The sequence below is a fragment of the Oncorhynchus masou genome, chromosome 7 (assembly GCF_036934945.1).
Source record: "Oncorhynchus masou masou isolate Uvic2021 chromosome 7, UVic_Omas_1.1, whole genome shotgun sequence".
NCBI lineage: Eukaryota > Metazoa > Chordata > Actinopteri > Salmoniformes > Salmonidae > Oncorhynchus > Oncorhynchus masou.
In genome coordinates, this window is record NC_088218.1 from 24525021 (window position 1) to 24552934 (window position 27914).

General features: G+C 42.4%; 1 protein-coding gene across 1 annotated transcript; it reads right to left on the bottom strand.

Annotated features, from left to right (window-relative positions):
* On the bottom strand, nt 1-27791 carry LOC135543563 (ribosome biogenesis protein SLX9 homolog). Its single transcript, XM_064970936.1, has 6 exons — nt 27481-27791; nt 27095-27215; nt 13850-13918; nt 6033-6201; nt 946-1014; nt 1-706 (listed from the first exon to the last, which is right to left on the bottom strand). Exons 1-6 carry the CDS (start codon nt 27676-27678, stop codon nt 577-579), a joined length of 756 nt encoding a protein of 251 aa, XP_064827008.1. The 5' UTR covers nt 27679-27791; the 3' UTR covers nt 1-576.
* Nucleotides 27792-27914: the final 123 nt, after the last annotated feature.

The window sequence follows — 27914 nt, forward strand, 5'->3', positions numbered from 1 at the left end:
TTTTAATGTACTGTACTGCATTTTTAATATCTCCTAAAAGAAATGTGGAAGAGATACTGTACAAAAATTGAAAGGAGTCATTTTGATGACAGATCTAATCTCAACATCTACATTTACATTTTTCCTCGTTCACAAAAGTAACTATTCATTTTCAACTTCTCCAGAACTGGGGGCATGATCTAATTAGGTGTCGTAAACATCGCCGTTACTCAGACAACCTGTAAGTCCTCTGATGTTTTACTGGTATAGTGCACAATGACCAAAACCACTTCAATCAAAAGATCTCATTGATTTTGGCAGGTTTGGTAGATTGGGCACAGGGAACAGGGACGCAGGCATCAGGGTTGCCCTTAAATAAAAAAGGCAGGGGCTTTCTTGTGTCATGGCCGTGTTCGAAAGCATCAATTTGTGACTGATCTACCAATTATAATAAGTAGTTATTTAGGGTGCAAGGTTATTTCTAGATCAGTCAGCTAGTCTGCAACGTATTCGATCTCAAACACGATCCATGTCTCTGGGGGGGGGGGGGGGGGGGTGCTCAACTGCAGATCCAAATGGCGTCTCCAGTCGAACAGGTTAGCTAGGCCCCTGCTCCTCTTCCTGCTTCAGTCTCTTCCTGAGATGCTCACCAATAGCTGCCAGAGGGTTAGTCTTGCTGTGTGCCAGGTTCTTCACAGCTTCACTAAACCGGCTGGTCTCACTCTCCCTGAGATCAAAACAAAACATGTAGTTTGTAAGGTAATAATAAATAAAACAAAGAGTAATAATAACGGTAGAAGTAAATAGCAGATGGGCAGTTTATTATCTTGGTTGCTCTGATAATCAGCAGGATAACATTTTCATTTTTAGCTTCATGTCATGTTCTCATGGAGAATAATAAGTTCGACGTGTGATCATCAGTGGTGGTTTGGCCATGGTCGGGTACAGGTCAATGTGAGGTCTTACAGGAGTTTGCGTTTTTGTGCTGGCTTCATCAGGCTGAAGTCTGTTGGTTCTGGCTTCTTCTTCACTGGCCTGAGAGGGAAAGACAAAATGATAAAGATGGTCAAAAGGTGACTGATTTCATATGGAATGATTATGATTAAAAACATGATACAGGTAAAAAATTTAATGGTAGTTAGGACCACAATGTGCTGTCCATGTGCGATCATTCCAGGCAGTGCCATAGTTAGGACTTTCCTGTATGCGTTTAGTTATTTAGGATTGGGGCCAGACAGACGAGTACTTAATTTATTAACAACAGACAGAGATGGAGGCCGGCCAACTGAGCTGATTCACCAATTATCCATTCTGGCCTTGTCCAACAAGTAACCATGCCAAGTTGTAATGTACAGAAAAACCTTGTTTTCTATGGCAAAATGGATGTTGAGTTTACCAAACACATTTACATTTACATTTAAGTCATTTAGCAGACGCTCTTATCCAGCAAAGATATAACAAGGGCACGACGGGACAAAACATATGCTCTTGCGAGTTGTGACAAGTTTGACAGACAAGAGTGAAAAGGGTAGACACGGATTTGCTTGCGAATTAAAACTATTTCAATCCCAAGAAATTTGTTTTTCCACCAGAGGGGTCATGGGAACTGCAGCTAGCTTGGAGGCAGTGGGGAAGCCAAAGGTCAAAGGTGAAAACAGCCTTGTGGAGTTACAGTAAACACAGGTCGAGTCTAAAAGGTCCATCAAGGACAGCTACAAGAGTTAAACTCGGGAATTAATCAAATATTATCATAAATATCAACTCTGCCCATAATAACACAGATGGAACACAACTGAAAACTTGATATCTTTGGCAACTGAAGAGAGAATGTGTTGGCTGAATAGCTAGTTAGTCAATAATGCCTGAAGGCTTTGGTTTATAGCGGGGATGGGCAACTGGGGCCCATGGGCTGTACCCCTTTTGTAGGCCTGCGGACCAATTTAAACAAAAACAACTCAGTGGGGGTCTCAACTTATTGTTGAGAGTTAGGATAATAGAATACACAAGGTGCAATTTCAACATTTGGTTGTGCATCAGCAGTCACTCAATTAGCCAATGTCAGCCCCAAAAAATTTGATTGGTAAATTAGTCTAGCGGCCAGCCATCTAAACTTGTAGCAAGCATGGTCGAATTACCGACCGGGTTGGGACCCATTCATCATCAGTTATGATATTAAAAACGGCAAACATTTGCACCCAACCCATGGCAAAATGTGTAGAATTGCAGGAAATTCACTGTAAAATTGCATAATCTTATCTCCCGCCCCATGTCAAAATGTGTTGAATTGCAGGAAATTCGCTGTAAAATTGCATAATCTTATCTCCCGCCCCATATCAAAATGTGTAGAATTGCAGGAAGTTAACTTAAAACGGGAAAAATTATCTTCGCCGTCATGAGGGAGACCACACAATTTTTATGCTCACAAGGCTTGTGTGAGGTAAATAATTCAAATATTGATCTATATTGCATGCTTAAAAAAATTGGGAAATTATATTATTTTATACTAATACAATTGCACAGAGAAATAGATTTTGTTTAACTAGTAATACCCCCAGGACCAGTGGGAGAAAACATCCCTATGACATCAAAGATCCACCTCATTTGGTATGGGGCTCTTTTCTGCTCATACAGTCTCATTTCAAACCTCGGCTAACCGCCGTTTAGCAAACTCTGGGCGTCTACGTTTTCTGGATGACATGAAAATATGGGCCACAAACACCCGTGGTAGGTTTGACTTCGAAATGAGAATGCATGAGCAGAAAAGAACCCCATACCTACTGTTAAATATGGTGGTGGATCTTTGATATTATGGGGCTATTTCAGTTCCACTGGTCCTGGGGCCTTTGTTAAGGTCAAAGGCATCATGCCCTTTACCCAGTACCAGGACATTTTGAGCCAAAAACCTGGTTGCCTCTGCCAGGAGACTGACACTTAGATCTTCCAGCAAGACAATAACCCCAAGCAAAAATCAAAATCCACTCAAAAATTATTAATTGACCACAAAATCAACATTTTGCAAAGGCCATCTCAGTCTCCAGACTTGACACCCATTGAAATCTTGTGGTTTGAATTGAAGAGGGCGTCCATAAGCGCAAACAAAAGATATCAAAGATCTGGAAGGATTGTGTGGAGGAATGGTCTAAGAGCCATCCCAATGTGTACTCCAACTCATAAACTCATAAAACATTTCATAAAAAGGTTCAGTGCCGTTATCCTCGCAATGTGGGGTATTGAAAGGTATTGAAAAAAGGCGTGTCAATCATTTTGACCCCTACCTTCTTGAGAAAAAAATGATTACTTGTCACTTGTTTTTATTTTACTCCCTGTTTCTCCTCATTTCAAGTACGATCTTGTCTCATCGCTGCAACTCCCCTACGGGCTCGGGAGAGGCGCAGGTCGAGTCATGTGTCCTCCGAAACATTACTTGCCAAACCGCTCTTCTTAACACAAGCCCTCTTAACCCGGAAAACTAGCTGCACCAACGTGTTGGAGGAAACGCCGTTCAACTGACGACCAACATCAGCGCCCGGCCCGCCAAAAAGATTCGCTAGAGCACGATGAGTAAAGTAATGTAAAGCCCCCCCAGCCAAGTACAGTAAACCCCCCAGCCAAACTGTCCCCAACCCGGACGATGCTGGGCCAATTGTGAGCCGCCACTGTGACACAGCTTGGGATCGAACCCGGGCCTGTAGTGACGCCTCAAGCAATGCGACGCAGTGCCTTAGACCGCTGCGCCACTCGGGCGACACCTTACATGTTAAACAAAATCTCTTAGATTATTTGTTTTACACAGTCATTTTTGCTCATCTTTATCAAGGGTTTCAACAATTTCAGACCCCAGTGTACATACACATCTTTTTCCCAACAAACATTCTATCTACCACATACATGGCAAGAGGGTCCAAGTTGTCATGGGTAGGCCAGCATGTATCGGCGCCATCTTCCCTCTGAACCACACAACCCCCATCTTCTTCTAGGAGGTGTCTGTCAGTGTCAAGAAGAACAACCTTCCTCTGGGGGTGAAAGTTCAGGTACAGGTCCCCTTTAATTCCATTTTTTTTTTTTTTTAAACATAACAAAGACGTTTTAGGATTTTGATAAAAAGGTGGAATTGAAGGAATATTAATCTGACATTAAGTCAAACAAATCATCGGAATGGAAAAAGAACAAATGTTCCAATCCATTAACACGATCTGCCTGGTACTGTTTTTATCCACTCTGGAGAATTCCACAATTCTAACTTCAGTCAGGGAGGATTTCCAGTGTCACACAGCCGGTGGTCATAAGTCTGTCTTGTTCACACTTCACACACACTTATAGTCATTGCTGACATCTCTGGTCTTGGCTTATGTTAGGATCCCTGTTTTCACACTTCAAATACATCCATATGTCAGCCTGAGAGACGAGTATTAAGCCTTACATGATTTCCTTGTATGAATATACAACAGGCATATCAAAAACGGGTACAAAAGCAATACTCTACATCCAGCTCCTGGTCTTCATCAAAAGACTGCCTTTCATCAACAAATAACCTTTCCCCCGAGACTTGTTCTTGACCTCTATAGTGCCTGCTACTTCGGACTCCTGGAAGAAGGAACTTGTGAGAAGTGAGCTAACCTCGCCACTGCCTAGCAACCATGTCTCCGTGGACTCCGTGGACCGAAAAGTTAATTGCATGTATTGGAACAGTCTAAAGGGCCCTTTTATACGACCTATAGGGTGCATTGCTTTTTTGAGTCTGATAGGGCTACCTCCTAACTGTAACAATGTGTGCTCAGCTGAGCTCGCCATCTTGGTTTACTTTATCTTTAAGCGAAAGAAAGAAAGAAAGAAAGAGAGAAAGAGAGAGAGAGAGAGAGAGAGAGAGAGAGAGAGAGAGAGAGAGAGAGAGAGAGGGGGGGATATAGGGATACAGATAGAAACAGACAGGGAGAGAAAGAGAGCTTCAGTAGCCCATTAAAAAACAAAAGCAAGGCATTAAGTCATACAGACATTTATGACTGAGTGAAAAACTGCCCATCACAATAAACAAGCTCCACTGAGGCTTTCCTGAGCTGAATTTGACTGCAATAAATAACCCTGGAAGCATCCAGAAACCAAAGAGGAATGTTATAATGCACAATTGAAATGTCCTCAGAACAATACCAGACTTCATTTACTTGCAGGATTGCCGTTGGAGAATCGATTTCTTCCCCTCTTATTTAGTGCATTTTACGGCATAATCTAACCCATTGGTGTATTCATTAGTCGAAATCCATTGCAAAATGTTTGGTGTGTTTACCGTTTACGCTAGGAACCAAATGGAATGAAACAGGGAGTGACCTACCTGCATTTGTCTAATAGAAAGGTTTTGTTGCAAAACATTTTCCGTTTCGAGTAAACGGTTTCTGTTGAAAAATGTTTTGACCAAATGTTTTGCAATGGAATCCAACTAATGAATCCAACTCCTTCTTCCTGTTTTGAATGGAAGTCAATTGCTTCCTGCCACAGAAGCCAAATCTGTCCTCTACACCTCAAAACGACTTACTACCGTCTGAATAATTCTGTGCTGAAGGCCATACTGTAGAGGTAGGGTAGTATTGTGTGCTGTGGCACTCTGATTCTGTCATAATGTACTGTGTGGAAAATATACGGGAATTTACATCCAGGTCTGTCCTGTAACATGGCTCATTAACCCCAGTGACAGCACCTTGAAGCACTGCTGCTGCGTTGGCCCCTTCTACCAGCGGCCCCTGAGACCAACCACTGGGACATTATGAGCTCACGTATTCCTCTTGACAAAAATGCTAAGAAAGACCTAAAACAGAGGATTGAAATTCACTTGGATAAACTGAACTTGACAAAGGCAGAGGAAGGGTTGGACAGTGTGAGGAGACGACAGAGTGCCAAAAACGTAAACTGTGACGGTAAAGAAAACGATGACCCATTTCATGGATGAAACAAGGCCTGCTAGACAAACCAACAGCTGTAAGAAGAGTCAGTGGGTGTGAGGAGAAAGAGGATGGTGTGAAATCATAGTATTGTTGGGGTGTTCCACAGGGATGTGTACTTACACCCTATTCTTTCTGGAGGCCTTTCTGGAGGTCCTGGTGGTGGCGGGGATGAGCTGGCAGAGTTCTGGCAGGGCGTCTGCCAGCGGCCTCATGTCACCCACAACGGGCATGGCCGCCCTCTTAGCCTGGGCCACTTGCTGCTCCTTGGCCAGCTTGATGGAGCTGATCTCTAAATATCACACAAAAATGCATATAAATCAAATAAAACTAATTGTCACATGTGCGGAATACAACAAGTGTAGACCTTACCGTGGAATGCTTACTTACAAGCCCTTAATCAATAGTGCAGTTCAAGAAGAGTTAACAAAATATTTACCAAATAAACAAAAGTAAAAAACATAATAGAAAGTAACACAATAACGAGGCTATAAACAGGGGGTAACGACTCAGTGTGCGGGGATACAGGTTAGTTGAGGTCATTTGTACATGTCGGTAGGGGTGAAGTGACTATGCATAGATAATAAACAGTGAGTAGCAGCAGTGTACAAAACAAATGGAGGGGTGGGGGGGGGGGGTCAATGTAATAGTCAGGTGGCCATTTGATTAATTGTTCAGCAGTTTTATGGCTTGAGGGTAGAAGCTATTACGAAGCATTTTGGTCCTAGACTTGGCACTCCGGTACCACTTGCTGTGCGGTAGCAGAGGAAAGAGTCTATGACTTGGGTGACTGGAGACTGACAATTTTATGGGCTTTCCTCTGACACCGCCAATTAACTGTCTTAGGTCAGTTAGGATCACCACTTTATTTTAAGAATGTGAAATGTCAGAATAATAGTAGAGAGAATGATTAGTTTCAGCTATTATTTCTTTCATCATAAGTTTACATACACTCAATTAGTATTTGGTAGCATTGCCTTTAAATTGTTTAACTTCGGTGAAATGTTTTGGGTAGACTTCCACAAGCTTCCCATAATAAGTTGGGTGAATTTTGGCCCGTTCCTCCTGACAGAGCTTGTGTAACCGAGTCAGGTTTGTAGGCCTCCTTGCTTGCACACACTTTTTCAGTTCTGCCCACAAATGTTCTATAGGATTGAGGTCAGGGCTTTGTGATGGCCACCTTGACTTTGTTGTCCTTAAGCCAATTTGCCACAACTTTGGAAGTATGCTTGGGGTCATTGTCTATTTGGAAGACCCATTTGCGACCAAGCTTTAACTTCCTGAGTGATGTCTTGAGATGTTGCTTCAATATATCCATATAATTTTCCATCCTCACGATGCCATCTATTTTGTGAAGTGCACCAGTCCCTCCTGCAGCAAAGCATCGCCACAACATGATGCTGCCACCACCATGCTTCATGGTTTGGATGGTGTCTTTCGGCCTCCCCCCTTTACCTCCAAACATAACAATGGTCTTTATGTCAAAACAGTTATATTTTTGTTTCATCAGACCAGAGGACATTTCTTAAAAAAGTACAATCTTTGTCTCCATGTGCAGTTTGCAAACTGCGGTTTTGGAGCAGTGGCTGATTCCTTGCTGAGTGGCCTTTTGGGTTACGTCGATATAGGACTCGTTTTACATGGATATAGATACTTTTGTACCTGTTTCCTCCAGCATATTCACATGGTCCTTTGCGGTTGTTCTGGGATTGATTTGCACTTTTCGCACCAAAGTACATTTATCTCTAGGAGACAGAATGCATCTCCCCCCTGAGCGGTATGACTGCTGCGTGGTCCCATGGTGTTTATACTTGCGTACCATTGTTTGTACAGATTAATCTGGTACCTTCAGGTGTTTGGAAATTGCTTCCAAGGATGAACCAGACTTGTGGAGGTCTAAAATAAAAATCTGAGGTCTTGACTGATTTCTTTTGATTTCCCCATGTTGTCAAGCAAAGAGGCACTGGGTTTAAAAGTAGGCCTTGAAATACATCCACATGTACACCTCCAATTGACTCAAATTATGTCATTTAGCCTATCAGAAGCTTCTGAAGACATGACATAATTTTCTGGAATTTTCCAAGCTGTTTAAAAGGCACAGTCAACTTAGTGTATGTAAACTTCTGACCCACTGGAATTGTGATACAGTGAATTATAAGTGAAATAATCTGTCTGTAAACAATTGTTGGAAAAATGACTTGTGTCATGCACAATGTCAATGTCCTAATCAACTTGCCAAAACTATACTTTGTTAACAAGACATTTGTGGAGTGGTTGAAAAATTTGTCTTAATGACTCCACCCTTAGTGTATGTAAACTTCTGACTTCAACTGTAGGTCCTGGATCGCAGGAAGCTTGGTCCCAGTGATGTACTGGGCCGTACGCACTACCCTCTGTAGCCCCTTATTGTCAGATACTGAGCAGTTGCCATACTAAGCGGTGATGCAACAGGTCAGGATGCTCTCGATGGTGCAGCTGTAGAACTTTTTGAGGATCTGGGGACCCATGCCAAATCTTTTCTCCTGAGGAAGAAAAGGTTTTGTCATGCCCTCTTCACGACTGTCTTGGTGTGTTTGGACCATGATAGTTTGTTGGTGGACACCAAGGAACTTGAAACTCTCGACACGCTCCACTACAGCCCCGTTGATGTTAATGGGGGCCTGTTTGGCCCACCTTTTCCTGAAGTCCACGATCAGGTCCTTTGTCTTGCTCACATTGACGGAGAGGTTGTTGTCCTGGCACCCCAGTTCTCTAACCTCCTCCCTATAGGCTGTCTTATCGCTGTCAGTGATCAGGCCTACCACTGTTGTGTCGTCTACAAACTTAATAATGGTGTTGGAGACGTGTTTGGCCACACAGTTGTGGGTGAACAGGGATAACAGGAGTGGAGTAAGTACACACCCCTGAGGGGTCCCAATGTTGGGGATCAGCGCGGCCTACGTGTTGTTACCTACCCTTACCACCTTGGGGCGGCCTGTCAGAAGTCCAGGATCCAGTTGCAGAGGGAGGTGTTAAGTCCCGAGGTTCTTAGCATAGTGGGCACTATGGTGTTGAACGCTGAGCTGTAGTCAATGAACAGCATTCTCCTATAGGTGTTCCTTTTGTCCAGGTGGGAAAAGGCAGTGTGGAGTGTGATTAAGTTTGCGTCACCTGTGGATCTGTTGGGGCGGTATGCAAATTGGAGTGGGTCTAGGGTATCCGGTAGGATATTGTTGATGCGAGCATTTCAAAGCACTTAACGGCTACCGACGTGAGTGCTATGGGGCGGTCATCATTTAGGCAGGTTACCTTCGCTTCCTTGGAGACAGGGACTACGGTGGTCTTCTGAAACATGCTGAAACATGTAGGAATTACAAACTCAGTCAGGGAGAGTTTGAAAATATCAGTGAAGACACTTGCTCGTTGGTCCGCGCATGCTTTGAGCTGTTTAAAAGTTCTTGCTCACATCGGCTACCGAAAGTGTTATCACACAGTTATCCAGAACAGCTGGTGCTCCCGTGCATGCTTCAGCGTTGCTTGCCTCGAATCAAGCATAAAAGGCATTTTTCTCGCCTGGTCAACTCGTGTCACTGGGCAGCTCGCGCCATGGTTTCCCTTTGTAGTCCGTAATAGTTTTCAAGCCCTGCCACATCTGACGAGCGTCAGAGCAGGTGTAGTAGGATTCAATTTTAATCCTGTATTGACGCTTTGCTTGTCTGATGGTTCAGGGAGGGTACTATGTTTCCATCATGGCACAAGCAGCAGAGACTTAATGTATGTCAACGATGTGCCTCCGCAACAATAAGTAGCCTTACCAAGACTACCTAAAACCCTTTGTAGAATGGCATTGATATACTACATGAGCAAAATATGTGGACACCAACACAAACATCTCATTCCAAAATCTTTGGGCATTAATATGGAGTTGGCCCCCCTTTGCTGCTATAAACAGCCTCTACTCTTCTGGGAAGGCTTTCCACTAGGTGTTGGAACATTGCTGCAGGGACTTGCTTCCATTTATCACAAGGGCATTAGTGAGGTCGGGCACTGAGGTTGGACAATTAGGCCTGGCTCGTAGTCGGAGGTAGCGTTCTCCACCAAACCTAGATTTGTCCGTCGGACTGGCAGATGGTGAAGCGTGATTCACCACTACAGAGAACGCTTTTCTACTGTTCCAGAGTCCAATGGCGGAGAGCATTACACCACTCCAGTCGACGCTTGGCATTGCGCATGGTGATCTTAGGCTTGTGTGCGGCTGCTCAGATGGAAACCCACTTCACGAAGGTCCCGACGAACAGTTATTGAGCGGACTTTGATCCAGAGGCAGTTTGGAACTTGCAACAGCACATGGCGGTCCCGTTCTGTGAGCTTGTGTGGCCCACTTTGTCACGGCTGACCCATTGTTGCCCAGACGTTGCCACTTCACAATAACAGCATTTACAGTTGACCGGGGCAGTTCTAGCAGGGCAGACATTTGATGAACTGACTTGTTGGAAAGGTGGCATCCTATGACGGTGCCACGTTGAAAGTCACTGACCTCTTCAGTAAAGCCATTCTACTGCCAATGTTTGTCTATGGAGATTGCATGGCGGTGTGCTCGATTTTATATGGCTGAAATAGTTGAATCCACTAATTTGAAGGAGTGTCCACATACTTTTGTATACAGTATATAGTGTATGAGGAGAATCTCTCTTTCTTGAGATTTAAAAAATATGGTTAAAAGCAATGGTGGTTTGGGCCTCTTGGCTTTCATCATAGAGTAGTGTTGATCCTATCCATTTCAGCCATGAGTTATGATGACTATGAGCCATATGGTTTCTTATGTGCAGACTTGCCCATGTAATTGACTGTGAGTGTCAGCAGCAAAACACTAAACCCTACATCACCACAGACTTGAATAAATACCGTGATCAGAGCCAGGGAGGAATATTCAAACCAGATGTCACCGGTACAGACGTACAGTTCGTGAACAGATGAAAATTGAGGGTCATTAAACTTTATGGCTTTAAGTATAAATTCTGACTTTAGTGGATACGATCAGATCATAGACAGGATGAGTTGAAGGTATTAAAATGTCTGCTGAAAGGGCCTCCCGGGTGGCGCAGTGGTCTAAGGCACTGCATCGCAGTGCTAGCTGTGCCACCAGAGACTCTGGGTTCGAGCCCAGGCTCTGTCGTAGCCGGCCGCGACCGGGAGGTCCATGGGGCGACACACAATTGGCCTAGCGTCGTCCGGGTTAGGGAGGGCTTGGCAGGTAGGGATACCCTTGTCTCATGACCAGGTTGCTAGGGGCACAGTGTTCCCTCCGACACATTGGTGCGTCTGGCTTCCGGGTTGGATCCGCACTGTGTTAAGAAGCTCTGTGGCTTGGTTGGGTTGTGTTTCGTAGGACGCATGACTCTCGATCTTCATCTCTCCCGAGCCCGTTCGGGAGTTGTAGCGATGAGACAAGATAGTAACTACTAAAAACAATTGGATACCACAAAATTGGGGAGAAAAAAGGGGGTAAAATTTAAATAAATAAATGTCTGCTGAAAAATTATTCACTACTCATGTCATTTAGGCTATTTCCAGATTGTGCAGAACTGTAGAATAGATACTCGTGCAATGTGGCTTTGATTGAATTGCCACCTCTGTCTCTTATTTAGGCTAAATGAAGGAAGGAACACATTGGGCATTAAATCACCTCTGGAATATACAGTCTGAATAATAACCCTTATCCGTCAACACATATTTTGCACATCTTCATCGGTAGAGTTCCAGAGGACGCCACACTGCAGATACAGACAGCCCTGCCCCTTCCTGGAATACAGTTGGACTACGACAGAAAAGCAATTATCCGATTTCTTTCTTTCTTCCTCCTTGTTAATTTCCGAAAACTGCAGAGGTCTGAGGCTCACAGCCTGTCTCTAATTTCAGATGGAGTCAAAAGGACCATTAGCGCCTAATGATATGCATAGAGGAGACATCTTGTGTTACACAGAGAATTGATTGGATCAGCAGATTGGGTTACTAAGTGATCACAATTCTGGAAGAGTAGGTGGTGGTGTTAAAAGCGCAATAAGGGATCTGAGAATCTGTCCAATGCTCATTTCAGAGGGCTGCTGGTTTTGCTGGATAACAAATGCCAGACTGTAGCTTTAAAAGGGGTTGTAATTACATAGACACAGCTAGGCTCTGTCCCGGGCTGGACTGGCACAGCGCAGAAACCTCAGCTTCTCAGTAGAGATCAGTGGGGATGGGGCTCCTCATTGCACCAACCTAATGCTGTTATGTCCCGAAGGCATCCATGTCTTGCCTCTCAAACATTTTTGAACACAAAAAGGCATAATCCTACATTTGATCAATTCAAACGCTTTTGGGAGAGAGCACCAATGTCGGGATTAGGGAGTGTCGAACGGCAAAAACATGAAAGTTGAAATTGTTAAAAGACTTCAGCTACCCAATTTATAGACTGTTCTCTCTGCTAGCCCATGGCAAGCGGAACCGATGCACCAAGTCTGGAACCAACAGGACCCTGAACAGCTTCTACCCCCCAAGCTATAAGACTGCTAAATAGTTAGTTAAATAATTAACCAATAGCTACCCTGAATATCTGCATTGACCCTTTTTGCACAAACTCTTCTGACTCATCACATGCGCTGCCGTTACTGTTTATCATCTATCCTGTTACCTCGTCACTTTATCCCTACCTATTTGTACGTATCTACCTTGTACCCTTGCACATTGACTCGGTACTGTTACCCTGTGTAGGACGCCACGCACAGCCAAGTTACGGTTACTCATTGTGTATTTATTACTTGAGTTATTATTTTATTTCAATTTCTCACGCTCTTTCTAAGTCGGCATTTCACTGTTCGTCTACACCGGATGTTTACGAAGCATGTGACAAATAAAAATTGATTTCCCCCGCCTGCGAGTCCTATCACTTAATGAAGCTCACTCCACCAATCCCCAAACAGTTCCAGAGATCAGGGGGTCATGAACTGGCTCCCCAATCTCTCCTATTGACCTCTGTGACGAGGCCACTGATCGGTTGCTAGGGTCTGGTGGTTGCTATGGAACCGGACTCAGTCCCCTGGCCCGCTCAGAGCCTCCTCAGTCTCTCTCCAAGTGGACATGTGTGAATGTGTATCATATGTTTATTATGTACAGTATATTCATTCATTATCATATGTTTATTATGTACAGTATATTCATTCATTATCATATGTTTATTATGTACAGTATATTCATTCATTATCATATGTGTATTATGTACAGTAAATTCATTATCATCATATGTTTATTATGTAGAGTATATTCATTACCATATGTTTATTATGTACAGTATATTAATTCATTATCATATGTTTATTATGTACAGTATATTTATTCATTATCAAATGTTTATTATGTACAGTATATTAATTAATTATCATATGTTTTTGTATGTACAGTATATTAATTAATTATCATATGTTTATTATGTAGAGTATATTCATTACCATATGTTTATTATGTACAGTATATTCATTATCATATGTTTATTATGTACAGTATATTCATTCATTATCATATGTTTATTATGTACAGTATATTCATTATCATATGTTTATTATGTACAGTATATTCATTCATTATCATGTTTATTATGTACAGTATATTCATTATCATATGTTTATTATGTACAGTATATTCATTCATTATCATATGTTTATTATGTACAGTATATTCATTCATTATCATATGTTTATTATGTACAGTATATTCATTCATTATCATATGTTTATTATGTACAGTAAATTCATTCATCATCTCTCTTTGTACAGAACCAAATTAGTCACATATGTTCCTGCAAATAAAGTTCCCGATTATGTGTAACTCTCTGCGAGGGTGCCTTATTCCTGCTGACAAATAGGGGGGTCTCCCTCATAGAAACAGTACGAGTCAGATCTATGTTAAGTTGGGGTAATACTCACTGTTTAGCCACCTGTCTCGCCTCTCCTTCATCTTCTCTTTCTTCGTCTGCTGCTTCTTCTCCTCAGGGACTGGGAACAGACAGACAAGAGAGTGAGTGGATGTGCATCCACAATGTTGCACTGGTACTTCACACATTCAGTAGAGAAAACATGCATTGCGGCTTCTCCTCGTGGGTATGTGAAGAGGTCATCCTCAACAATAGAAAATAACATTCAAAGCAATTCAATTCATCGACGTTCAAAGCAATTCATCGACATTCAAAGCAATTCAATTCATCGACATTCAAAGCAATTCAATTCATCGACGTTCAAAGCAATTCATCGACATTCAAAGCAATTCAATTCATCGACATTCAAAGCAATTCAATTCATTAACAATAAAGGCAGAGTGACGACTGTTTATAATGCTTTGGAAATTGAAATGTGCCAGATCTTTTTCCAGAAGATAATCGGAACCAGTAAAATGTTTCCGATTTGCCAAAGAAATAATTCACAGTTGAATAGAATTATAATAATAGCTTTGAGTTTGGGGTGTAAATATATATATGGACATTTCCCAGCGAGAGCTTGATTTGACAGGAAAAAATACAAGTCCGTAACATGTTATCTTTAAAACAAATCATGGATAAAAACGTTACGCTCAAAAGGGAGAAAGTAATCACAGTAGTGTTGTGAGCGCCTCAGAAGAAGATATGGCTAAGATCAGGACACGTGGCTGGTCTTTCCTGGTTCAAAGGCATGGAGAAAGGGGAGAGACACAGAGGGGAGGGGGTTGAGAACAGAAAACACTACCCACTATATCTAGTTCTCCCGCTTTAGAAAAACATCCTGTCCTGGGAAGGAATGTTTTCAGCGATTGGGACAACCGTGTTGAGGCCCCCTGTGCATAGGGTAGCCCCAGTGGTGTGTGTGATGTGTGTGTGTGATGTGTGTGTGTGTGCATTTGTTCCCATCTCTGCCCTTCCTGACAAAGAAAGAGTAGTCACTGACAATGGGCGATAAGAGCAGAGGTTATCACACAGACAGTTGCTTCCTGTAGGACAATGACAATAACAGATGCTGGACAGTATGCGTATTATCACTGTCGACCATATAACTGGAGTGTCTAGCGGGAAACGTATACATTTTAGACAGAGAAAATGGATGGCGTTGGTAAAGAAAAGCAAATCACTCATTTAAAACTACAGTACAACGGTTGAATTGCTTTGAACACAAAACACAACCTTGATATCTGAAAGGGCAGGTGACAGTATTTTGCGTTGCGTTTTTTAAATTTAAAATGATTTTTTAATCCCCCACTGTGATTTTACTCTCTGTTGACGAAATCGAAAGAAACAGGATCGATGCGCTGCTCCATGACTTTGGGAAAATGAAGGGTCAGTGTTGCAGCCTGGCCCTATATATAGCTAGCAGAGCCTACTGACGGAATTGGCTTTGTAATTAGCAATGCAGCAGTCCTTGACTGGCATGTCTGAGAGGAGGATAAAGTCGAGCTGAATGGGACCCAAACGCTACAGCATCTCCAGTGGGGACTTTTCTTACTCGCATGTTCCTTATGTCAACACACAGTGCCACAACGGATTTTCTCTGAACAGGCTACATTGTAACCTGGGACAACATTTTCTGAGGATCCGACAGCACATTGTGGTTGCCTATTCAGTGATAATATATTATTCCTGTCAAATTAAACAAGAGGATGTGTTTAGTTTGATAGATGTTGTTTTGGTCTGTAAATGACAATAACCATGATGATGGATCAATAACTAGGCCAATTCATCCAGGCTCTTTAAGATAAAACACATTACATCATCATTAGATGTAGTATCTACAGTTGAAGTCGGAAGTTTACATACACCTTAGCCAAATACATTTAAACTCAGTTTCGCAATTCCTTACATTTAATCCTAGTAAAAATTCCCTGACTTAGGTCAGTTAGGATCACCACCTTATTTTAAGAATGTGTCATGTCAGAATTATAGTAGAGAGAATGATTTATTTCAGAATGTATTTATTTCATCACATTCCCAGTGGGTCAGTTTACATACTCAATTAGTACTTGGTAGCATTGCCTTTAAATTGTTTAACTTGGGTCAAATGTTTCGGGTTACCTTCTACAAGCTTCCCACAATAAGTTGGGTGAGTTTTGGACCATTCCTCCTGACAGAGCTGGTGTAACTGAGTTCGGCCCACAAACTTTCTACAGGATTGAGGTCAGGGCTTTGTGATGGCCACTCCAATACCTTGACTTTGTTGTCCTTAAGCCAATTTGCCACAACTTTGGAAGTACGCTTGGGGTCATTGTCTATTTGGAAGACCCATTTGCGACCAAGCTTGAACTTCCTGATGTCTTGAGATGTTGCTTCGATATATCCACATAATTTTTCTCCTCATGATGCCATCTATTTTGTGACATGCACCAGTCCCTCCTGCAGCAAAGCACCCCACAACATGATGCTGCCACCCCTGTGCTTCACGGTTGGGATGGTGTTCTTCGTCTTGCAAGCTTCCCCCTTTTTCCTCCAAACATAACAATGGTCATTATGGCCAAACAGTTCTATATTCGTTTCATCAGGCCAGAGGACATTTCTCCAAAAAGTACAATTTTTGCCCCCGTGTGCAGTTGCAAACTGTAGTCTGGCTTTTTTACGGCGGTTTTGGAGCAGTGGCTTCTTCCTTGCTGAGCGGCCATTCAGGTTATGTTGATATAGGACTTGTTTTACTGGAGATATAGATACTTTTGTACTCGTTTCCTCCAGCATTTTCACAAGGTCCTTTGCTGTTGTTCTGGGATTAATTTGCACTTTTCACACCAAAGAACGTTCATCTCTAGGAGACAGAACACGTCTCCTTCCTGAGCGGTATGACGGCTGCGTGGTCCCATAGTGTTTATACTTGCGTATTATTGTTTGTACAAATGAACATGGTACCTTCAGGCATTTGGAAATTGCTCCCAAGGATGAACCAAACTTGTGGAGGTCTACAATTTTTTTCCTGAGGTCTTGACTGATTTATTTTGATTTTCCCATGATGTCAAGCAAAGAGGCACTGAGTTTGAAATAAGGCCTTGAAATACATCCACAGGTACACTTCCAATTGACTCAAATGATGTCAATTAGACTATCAGAAGCTTCTAAAGCCATGACATAATTATCTGGAATTTTCCAAGCTGTTTAAAGGCACAGTCAACTTAGTGTATGTAAACTTCTGGCCCACTGGAATTGTGATACAGTGAATTATAAGTGAAATAATATGTCTGTAAACAATTGTTGGAAAAATGACTTATGCCATGCACAAAGTAGATGTCCTAACCGACTTGCCAAAACTATACTTTGTTAACAAGAAATTTGTGGAGTGGTTGAGAAATGAGTTTTAATGACTCCACCCTTAGTGTATGTAAACTTCCGACTTCAACTGTATCATTAGTGTTCAATTAGAATCTTCCAATCATTGAATGGCAACTTGAGATTACAGCATTGTGCAGTGCAGAGACAGAGAGCCTAGAGATGTTGTTTAATGGGGCACCACTCCCTTTACCTCCCCGATCAATAGCATCTCATTTAAAGACGCAGATGAGCTTGGGTTAGATGAGCAGGCAGCAGGATAGAACACGGATGTTGGATAAAGCCTATATGGAGGCCGACAGACAGGTGGTACGAGGCATTGACATGGGGTGCATCAGCAGAGTATTCTGTTAAAGCTAGAATCGTTCAAAAAATAACAAAGCCTCACCCCGCCTCTGTTTTGGTAAAACAATGATGGATGGGCCAGGAGAAATGTAACCACTCTCAAACGCATAGACAGAGCTAGGGATGCAAGGGCTGACCATTCATTATAATTTTTCTTAGTTTGTTTTAACCATGTTTTGAGGCAATACAGTGTTTGTTCATATTTACATTATTTACAAATATTGGAGTAAACAATCTTGTATTTTGGGTTCTGATGGGGTATGATAGTTGAACTAAGCTCATAAGTTACATTCTTCAATGGGTACAGCATTCATTATATTAAGTCCAAAAATGGATGTAGCAACTGAGGATTCTGGCTTTAAAAAGGTACTTCCAGTTGAAATGTAAGCTTTGAAAACACAGTCCTCGCATTGCATTTCTGAAAACAGACATTTGGTACAACAGACCGACATTAGAAACACAGGGGAATGTGCGTGTGTGCTGGAATTGGCCTTGGGGTCCTAATCACTGTACTGGGTTGAGTGTAGCTACTACGTTAGTGGCCATGACCCCACTCTCAGAGGATGTCTCAGCGTGAGTTCGGATATACATTTGATTTATTTTTTTATTTTAATGTCCAATTCACACATGCGTGAAATAGGACTTTTATAAGAACCCACCTAATTATTACTAATCATCTGTACTGTGCCTGTCCATCTCTGAATCTAGCTGCCTTGTAGAGTGTATTTGAATAGGTACCGTAACGTGTTAAAAACGGATATGGCTTATCAAGAAAAGTGAAGGAGGAAAGAACTAGTTATAATACAATACAGTGTCCACACTGTAAAGGATTTTTTGGGGGGGAATGACTCTCCTCTAATAATAGCAGGAAGGAAAAAACTAAAAGGAGAGGAGTGGGAAGCGTGGTTGGCAGGGAGAGCTGGCAGGGAGAGCTGGCAGGGATGTCCGGGTTGTGTGGTGGTAGCTAATATCATTCTGCGGCGATGAAACTGTCAGTGTGGGACAGTGGGAGTCAGTCACACGTGAGGGAATTCATAGTGTTTACCATTCCCCTGCCACCTCCTCGCCTATTCACACTGCTATTAAAAACACCCTACAGCTTCTCTCTTTATGCAAACAAACATTATGGTATGGACTCGGGTAGGGGTCAATTTCATTTCAATTCCAATCAATTTAGAAGGTAAAGCAAATTCAGATTACACGTTGAAACGCACTGGAATGTTTTGGGAAGGTGTCAGAGTACTTCCTGAATTGAAATGGACCCCAACACTGGTATAGACTGTCCAATAATACCTTGCACAATAATATTTCAAATGTAAATTATGCCCAGGGGAATGATTCACTTTGACAAATAATCTATGGTGGGTGAGTGCGCTGCTGCATTGGCCTCCTTTCTACTTTGTACCTTATTGATATCCTGCTGTCCCAGCCACAAGGTTGAAAGGTTAAACAACAGTCTGCCAACAAATAGAATTACAGTCATTTCAATGACCACGGTTGATGAGCAATGTGGATAAAACCATTGGGCCTGGCAAGCAGCAGTTATGTAAGGTATTGATCGATGGAGTGACAATTGTACTCTGCTTCTTTACCCGGGAAGCAAATACTGACGGATCCCGACCAAAGCTCATCCTTAGGATAACAGCAGCAACTGGTTCACAAAGAGATCAGAGTTGTGTACTACAAATCTAGATAGTGAACTAACTTTGGCCCACTTTTGAGTTCAACTCGTGATAGCCTAGCTGGAGACATGAAAGTGGGTCACCTTTTAGCCAGGTAAATTTCTATGGCAGCAAATCTAAATAAAATGTTATTTGTCACATACACATGGTTAGCAGATGTTAATGCGAGCTTGTGCTTCTAGTTCCGACAATGCAGTAAAAACCAACGAGTAATCTAACCTAACAATTTCTCAACAACTACAGTGGGGCAAAAAAGTATTTAGTCAGCCACCAATTGTGCAAGTTCTCCCACTTAAAAAGATGAGAGAGGCCTGTAATTTTCATCATAGGTACACTTCAACTATGACAGACAAAATGAGAAAAGAAAATCCAGAAAATCACATTGTAGGATTTTTAATGAATTTATTTACAAATTATGGTGGAAAATAAGTATTTGGTCAATAACAAAAGTTTATCTCAATACTTTGTTATATACCCTTTGTTGGCAATGACAGAGGTCAAATGTTTTCTCTAAGTCTTCACAAGGTTTTCACACACTGTTGCTGGTATTTTGGCACATTGCTGCATGCAGATCTCCTCTAGAGCAGTGATGTTTTGGGGCTGTTGCTGGGCAACACGGACTTTCAACTTCCTCCAAAGATTTTCTATGGGGTTGAGATCTGGAGACTGGCTAGGCCACTCCAGGACCTTGAAATATTTCTTACGAAGCCACTCCTTCATTGCCCGGGCGGTGTGTTTGGGATCATTGTCATGCTGAAAGACCCAGCCACGTTTCATCTTCAATGCCCTTGCTGATGGAAGGAGGTTTTCACTCAAAATCTCACGATACATGGCCCCATTCATTCTTTCCTTTACACGGATCAGTCGTCCTGGTCCCTTTGCAGAAAAACAGCCCCAAAGCATGATGTTTCCACCCCCATGCTTCACAGTAGGTATGGTGTTCTTTGGATGCAACTCAGCATTCTTTGTCCTCCAAACACGACGAGTTAAGTTTTTACCAAAAAGTTATATTTTGGTTTCATCTGACCATACAACATTCTCCCAATCTTCTTCTGGATCATCCAAATGCTCTCTAGCAAACTTCAGACGGGCCTGGACATGTACTGGCTTAAGCAGGGGGACACGTCTGGCACTGCAGGATTTGAGTCCCTAGCGGCGTAGCGTGTTACTGATGGTAGGCTTTGTTACTTTGGTCCCAGCTCTCTGCAGGTCATTCACTAGGTCCCCCCCATGAGGTTCTGGGATTTTTGCTCACTGTTCTTGTGATCATTTTGACCCCACAGGGTGAGATCTTGCGTGGAGCCCCAGATCAAGGGAGATTATCAGTGGTCTTGTATGTCTTCCATGTCTTCCATTTCCTAATAATTGATCCCACAGTTGATTTCTTCAAACCAAGCTGCTTACCTATTGCAGATTCAGTCTTCCCAGCCTGGTGCAGGTCTACAATTTTGTTTCTGGTGTCCTTTGACAGCTCTTTGGTCTTGGTCAAAGTGGAGTTTGGAGTGTGACTGTTTGAGGTTGTGGACAGGTGTCTTTTATACTGATAACAAGTTCAAACAGGTGCCATTAATACAAGTAACGAGTGGAGGACAGAGGAGCCTCTTAAAGAAGTTACAGGTCTGTGCGAGCCAGAAATCTTGCTTGTGTGTAGGTGACCAAATACTTTTTTTTCCACCATAATTTGCAAATAAATTCATTAAAAATCCAACAATGTGATTTTCTGGATTTTTCTCCCTCATTTTGTCTGTCATATTTGAAGTGTACCTATGATGAAAATTACAGGCCTCTGTCGTCTTTTTAAGTGGGAGAACTTGCACAATTGGTGGCTGACTAAATACTTTTTTGCCCCACTGTAAATTATACACACAAGTGTAAAGGGATGAAGAATATGTACATAAAAATATATGAATGAGTGATGGTACAGAACGGCATAGGCAAGATGCAGTTGATGGTATCGAGTACAGTATATACATATGAGATGAGTAATTCTTCAAGTGGCTGGAGTTGAGTCAGTATATTGGCAGCAGCCACTCAATGTTAGTGGTGGCTGTTTAACAGTGATGGCCTTGAGATAGAAGCTGTTTTTCAGTCTCTTGGTCCCTGCTTTGATGCACCTGTACTAACCTAGCCTTCTGGATGATAGCGGGGTGAACAGGCAGTGGCTCGGGTGGTTGTTGTCCTTGATGATCTGTATGGCCTTCCTGTGACATCGGGTGATGTAGGTGTCCTAGAGGGCAGGTAGTTTGCCCCTGGTGATGCGTTGTGCAGACCTCACTACCCTCTGGAGAGCCTTACGTTTGAGGGCCGAGCAGTTGCCGTACCAGGCGGTGATACAGCCCGACAGAATGCTCTCGATTGTGCATCTGTAAAAGTTTGTGAGTCTTTTTGGTGACAAGCCGTATTTCTTCAGCCTCCTTCAGAACGAACCTGCTGTGGGGCAGGCTAACTCCACTTACCCTGAATTAAGTGTTTGAGCCGTGAGTTGAGGACTAATGAAATTAGATTCCCTCTTGCATTGAATGCATCATCATCATCCCTTCAATCCGTGGATGTCGATTAAGGCAGCCCCCCGCACCTCTCTGATTCAGAGGGGTGGGTTAAATGTGAAAGACACACTACAGTTGTACATCTGACTAGGTATCCCCCTTTCCCTTTCAATCATAAGACTGGGGCGGTAGGTAGCCTAGTGGTTAGAGCGATGGACTAGTAACCGAAAGGTTACAAGTTTGAATCCCTGAGCTGACAAGGTAAAAATCTGTCATTCTGCCCCTGAACAATTCAGTCATTGAAAATAAGAATTTGTTCTTAAACTGACTTGCCTAGTTAAATAAAAAAATAAAAAAAATAAAAAAAAAACTGATTAAATATTTTATTAATCTAATGTTCTTGTGTTAATTTTTTACATTTTATTTTCAAATACATAACACATGTAGTAAATCGAGGATTAATTTGAAACTTCACACAGGGTAAAACCTTCGTATGACTTTATAAAAATGTTGAGGTTAAAAATCGATAGGAGTGGGGGGAAAGGGGACTCGTGCATTCATAAGTACACCAAAGCACTTCTGAAAGGCCATCTCACACAAAAGCTCTTATTGCTCCTGTAAATCGCTCTGGATTAGGGTTAAGTGCCTTGCTCAAGGGCACACCGGCATATTTTTCATCTAGTCGGCTCGGGAATTCGAACCAGCAACATTTTGGTTACTGGGCCAACGCTCATAACCGCTAGGCTACCTGCCGCCCTATATTCCACACTGTAGTATCCCTTGATCATGTGTAGTACTTACTATTTAATTTTGTAGTATACTATACACTGTAGTATCCGTCAAATCTGTAATGCTTACTATAGAATTGTGTAGTACACTATAGAATACTATAGTAACTATTACAGTATTATCCACACAAAAAAACACTGTAGTAAATACGACAGTAAAACACTACACTAACTACAGTAATACTAAAACAGGATTTAATTTGCATATACCCCACCTATTCCCCTCCCCCAATTTGTGGCACCCATGATTGAGAAACCTACATGCCAAGTATGTTGTGTTCCCTACAGGTTATAGAAGAGCAGAGGCTCTGAACTATCCATTCAGACTCCAGTCCTACCTACTTACAGGTTCTGATAAATGTGCTCGTTTAGTATTTGTCTCAGTGAGAAAGGTTTCGTCAGTGAGAAAGAAGTGGTGGCTCGTTCAAAGATAAAACAAAAACACAATAGTAAATACTACAGTATTCACTGTTGTGTTTAGGGGACCGAAGACAAAAACAAAAAAAACACTACAGCAAATACTATAATATATAAATGTAGTATCACTACAGTATTTATACTATAGTATTTTTTCATGTGGGTAACTCTAGGTAGCAAAATAGCTGTTTTCATAAATCGATACTTGCGAGTCAAAGTATCGATACAATTATCATTCAAAATAATATACACATGCGATATGTAACTGTATAGATTTTCCCCCCATCACTACTACTTCGGAAGACAAAGTGTGGCACTGACTCCAACTAACCGCATATACTGTATATATGCGTTTTAGCAGATGCTTTAATCCCATGACTTTCAGTCATGTTCGCATACATTTTCCATATGGGCGGCCCCCAGCGGGAATGGAACCAACGATAATTGGCGGTCCAAGCACCACGCTCTACCAACTGAGCCACACCGAACCACAACCTAGATCTACTGATGTTACTGACTCGCCTCTCACTGACAGGATGACCTCACCAATTCCCAGCCACCCACACTGCTGTTGCTGCTGCCATGGCGATAGACGGGCCAGGACAAGACCCCGCCACCACATCACAAATCAGGGTCATTCTTAACCCCTGGGGTGTATCACGGCAACTAATAAATCCTTGCAGAAAATGTGTCATCTCTAACCCTATATCGGAAACGGCTTCAATATCACCGTGTTTATCTCAAGCCAAAACATGGTGGCATAAAATTAACTATCAAACCAAGCGAAAGTATTTTCAGCGCGCTCTTTTCATTTCTATGTGCATCTTCAACCACAGGCTCAGATACAACTCTTCCAGCAGCAACACACACGCCGCCGTTAGCTCCTTCCTGCCAGGTCCAATCTTTAATCTGCCACCGCGGTGTCAACAACATGGGTTGTCCTGCTGTAGCAGCAGAGGTACAGGGGCCAGATAGGCATCTCTACTCCTGGTGCATCCCCGCCCCTGACAGCCCTGGCCCTGGACTGCTGATGGGTGAAACCCAACACAACCTGGGGCTGTTTGTGGTGGGGAGAGAGCCTTACTTACCACCTCCCTGGTCCTCCCTGTACCCCCAGAGAGGATCGGGTTCTCCGCACACAGTGAAATAGATAGCACCGATTAGATCGCAAGAAAGGCATTTCACTGTACTAGTGCACGTGACAAAAACGTGAAACTTGATTAGGCTTTATTATGAGTGGTTGGGAAAGTTCCATATTTCCTTTCCTGCCTGGGTTTGCCCCCGCTTAGCCTCTCCACTTTCCCCTTTTCTCCGGCATAATTGACAGGCAGCTCTCTGGTAGGCGGAGGAGAGGAGATGTAGTGCCTTTCGGGAGCTGACAAAAAGATGAAGAGGTGGTTTCACAGGGTCCCAGCTCAGATACGGATATCCCCTATTCAAAAAATGCAGAGAGGGCTCTTTGTCAAAACAGAGGTGGTCACTGATTGCGATTGCCGCAGACATCACTTTGAACATCACACCGTGGAATGGCAGCAAGGAGTTCTGCTCTTTGAAACAGAGTTTTCTGGTCAAGACTAATGTAGCACAGAACACGTGGAAGTGAACAGGGCTCTGCAGCGCGACCGTTTTTCTCGCATAATGAGCTTAAATATTTTGCTGTGCGACCTGGAATTTTAATTTAGGCGCACCAGTGTGACTAGAAAATAAAAATATCCCAGGCAATTGTTGCAATGATTACTTCACTGTACCGCAGCCTTGGAGAATACACTGAGTGCTTGCACCACTACTACAAAGAAAACAGCTGGTTGCTTTAAATATTTTTAATTGAGCTCCTAAATTGTTTAACTTAGGTGCACACGGGCTCCTTGTAAAAAAAATTTTTTTTAAATTATATTCATTTTTTAAGTCAGCGTAGAGCCCTGGTGAAGACTATGAACTAAGGCAATTGAATAGGCCTAATAAAAAAATCAACTGCAGAGACTGATATTCAGTCAGCGGGATGGGGAATTATTTATTTCTATTTAACTAGGCAAAAGGCAAGCACAAACATGCACACAAAGTGTGCATTTGCTGCCAATGAACATACCAAGCACCAACAGTAAGTGTGCATAATAATACTAATTAAATCAAATCGAATTAAAAGTGGCAGATAAGATTTTATATCTGCTCGGATACAAGCCCCCAGGGGGGCCTTATACAAGAGGCAATGGATGAAAAGACATGACACACTCACAGCATTTGCTTGCTTCTTTCTGCTCTGGCTGAGAGAACAGAGTATTTTATAATTAACAGCATAGTAGAGTGGCTAGCTGTATAGATGCCTGAACAGAAACCAGGGGGCTTTAATCCCTGTGGGCAGAGACAAGACAGCGCCAAGGACGGGGTGCTCGCGAAGACGAACCAAAATAAATGTAATAGTAATGTAGTAGAATCAGTGAAAGTGAATTTGGGATAATTCAGGTGAAATACCCCTATTAACACGACAAATTGACAGCATTTAGCTGAAATGATAAGCTGTAGGCTAAAATAACTGCTCTCTATTGTTAATGTGTAGAAGGAGGCAGTGCTTTAATCACAGCAGCTTTCACAGCTAGAAGAGCCTACAGTTCTCAATGTCTGTCTGCTTAGATGAGATGGTAAAAATCCAATTCATACCATTTCCGTGGACAGGATTTAAAAACAGCCTTCTTATTAAACCCTTACTTATATTGCTTCAATTTTATTTTCCCACTAACGTACTGTCAAATTAGATTTTGCTCTCCAGAACCTACCAACCATTTCACAAAGAGGTCAATATAATTGTCTACAGACACTGTTTTGGGAAAACAAGAGCACACTGACAAGCATTTCACCATGGCAACAGATGGAATACTGCATCTCATTGCCCTGTCCTTTTTTTTATTTCATCAATTTGTCAGCAGCCAGGAAAGCACTTGCTTTAATTAGTTAGCCTAATCAATAGACACAGCTAAATATACCCGTCGTTAATAGATCACACACATCCAACGTATTAAACACGCTTTTAGCTTCAATGCAAGAAAAGGCTGAAGAGTGAGTACTCATTAGCAGTGTGTGTGCGTCTGCAAGCGAGGACAAGAGAAAGAAGAGGAAAGAAACAGCAGAATGCAGAGCCAGGGACCGGGCACCCCTGAACACCTCTCCCACCATGCACTACAGACAAAAGTCTAAACAAGCAAGAGACAACAAGACATTGGAACAACCTTGATGAGAAATCCAAACCGTAAAAGTGACACTCAATACATCTCTCCAACAGTCTTTCTGACAAAGAGTCAGGACAGACTACTACACATCGTGTATCGACATCATCACTGTTACACTGTAATACACAAGGGACAGGACCACCTGATGCTTTCCCATGGGGCCGCAGCGAGGTACCTTACCAAGAGCACTACACCCTGCAGCACCAGCCTCCTCTGTGCGTCAGCGGTGCCACGACTCATCTAGTCAGGGAGAAACACTGATTCAGGGGACCTTGGCGGCTGAACTGAACCTTGATTTCATGCATGAACTATTTATGCTGCAGAGAGGCTATAAATAGAACCGGTTCTCTGTTGTCGAATAAGGAAGATGGGCTTCTTGCTGCAGCTCTGCCACTGCAGCTGGAGTAGCCACTCTGACTGACTAACATTGGGCTTAAACTTACTCGAAAGAGCCCAGGATTCAAGAGGGGAGAGGTTGGCAGGTGCATGTAGCATGGAAACATCAACGGAAAAATATACTCTGTTAAAAACATGTCAGATTGAATAAGATTGAATAAAGGGTTCCAATAAGCTTCCATATAAGCAATCATTTGGATGGTTAGTTTCTTATCTATAGGTTACCATCATACTTAGTTGTTTTCTTCATTACACTTTTATACCAATGGTAAGCAATATACTGCATAGACTTGAGCTGTTGCCATCCTCACATCACAAGTCACGTTCTGCCCTCTTGTGGTAGGAGAGAATGACAATGTGTACAGAAAAATACTATGTGCCTGGTTGATTTGGCTGGAAATAAACAATGTCTCCAGGGCGTTTTGGGGAGCTAAAACGTCACGAAAATTAAATGCACGTACTTGAAGGTAGAATATGATTCGTTATTGAGACACACAGACAAGTACTCTCGTCCAGATTTCCACGGATTAACGAGCTAAATATTTGGTTGACAATCAAAGTGTATTTACCTTTCTGTGCAGGTGTACCAGTGTCATTGGATGGTTCTTCACACTTCAGAGTTTGCACGAGGGCTTCAGGGCTGATTTGTGTGCCAGCAAAGATTCCACTTGGAAAGGAACTCAGTGGTTTCTGTTGCAAGAGAACATCCACATTGGCACCCAACATAAATATAATGCAAAAAAATACACGCTTCATGCTAATTTATCTATAGCCAGCTAAATGTATACATTATGATCCTAACTAGCTGACAACTAACGTTAGCTAGCTAGTGAAATAGCTAACTGTTAGCTAGCTAACGTTAACTGTTCTAACAGCTTTAGCCATAACGTTAGCTAAACCATCTAAAAGAGACGGAGTTGGCAAGCGAACGTTAAATTATGTGTTGATAAAATACCTTCGCGATTTCATCCTTCTTTATGTGCAGCTGTGCATTGTTGGTCTTGTTTACATCGAAGATGAATGAACCACTTGTGATCACAGGAATCGGTGCCTTTTCTAAATCTGTCGATCTTGCGCCACCGGACGGAGGACTGTCAAGTTTAACCGCAGCCTGATGAAGCTTTTCACGGACCCGCTTTATCTTTCCAACCATACTGCCTTTTAGTTACCGAGTTAAATAAAGATACAATCTGTCTCCGAAACCACACTCATGCTCGAGCTAGCTAACAACGTGGAAAATCTTTTGACAACAACAAAATGTGCGTTCCTCTGATATGTGACCGGGGGAAACATTTTTTTTCAAACTATAGTTCCGCCTCATCCTCACAAAATCCCACAGTGACTGATGGAGTGACCCAAAAAAATATGCCTACAAGAAAACAAAATGGG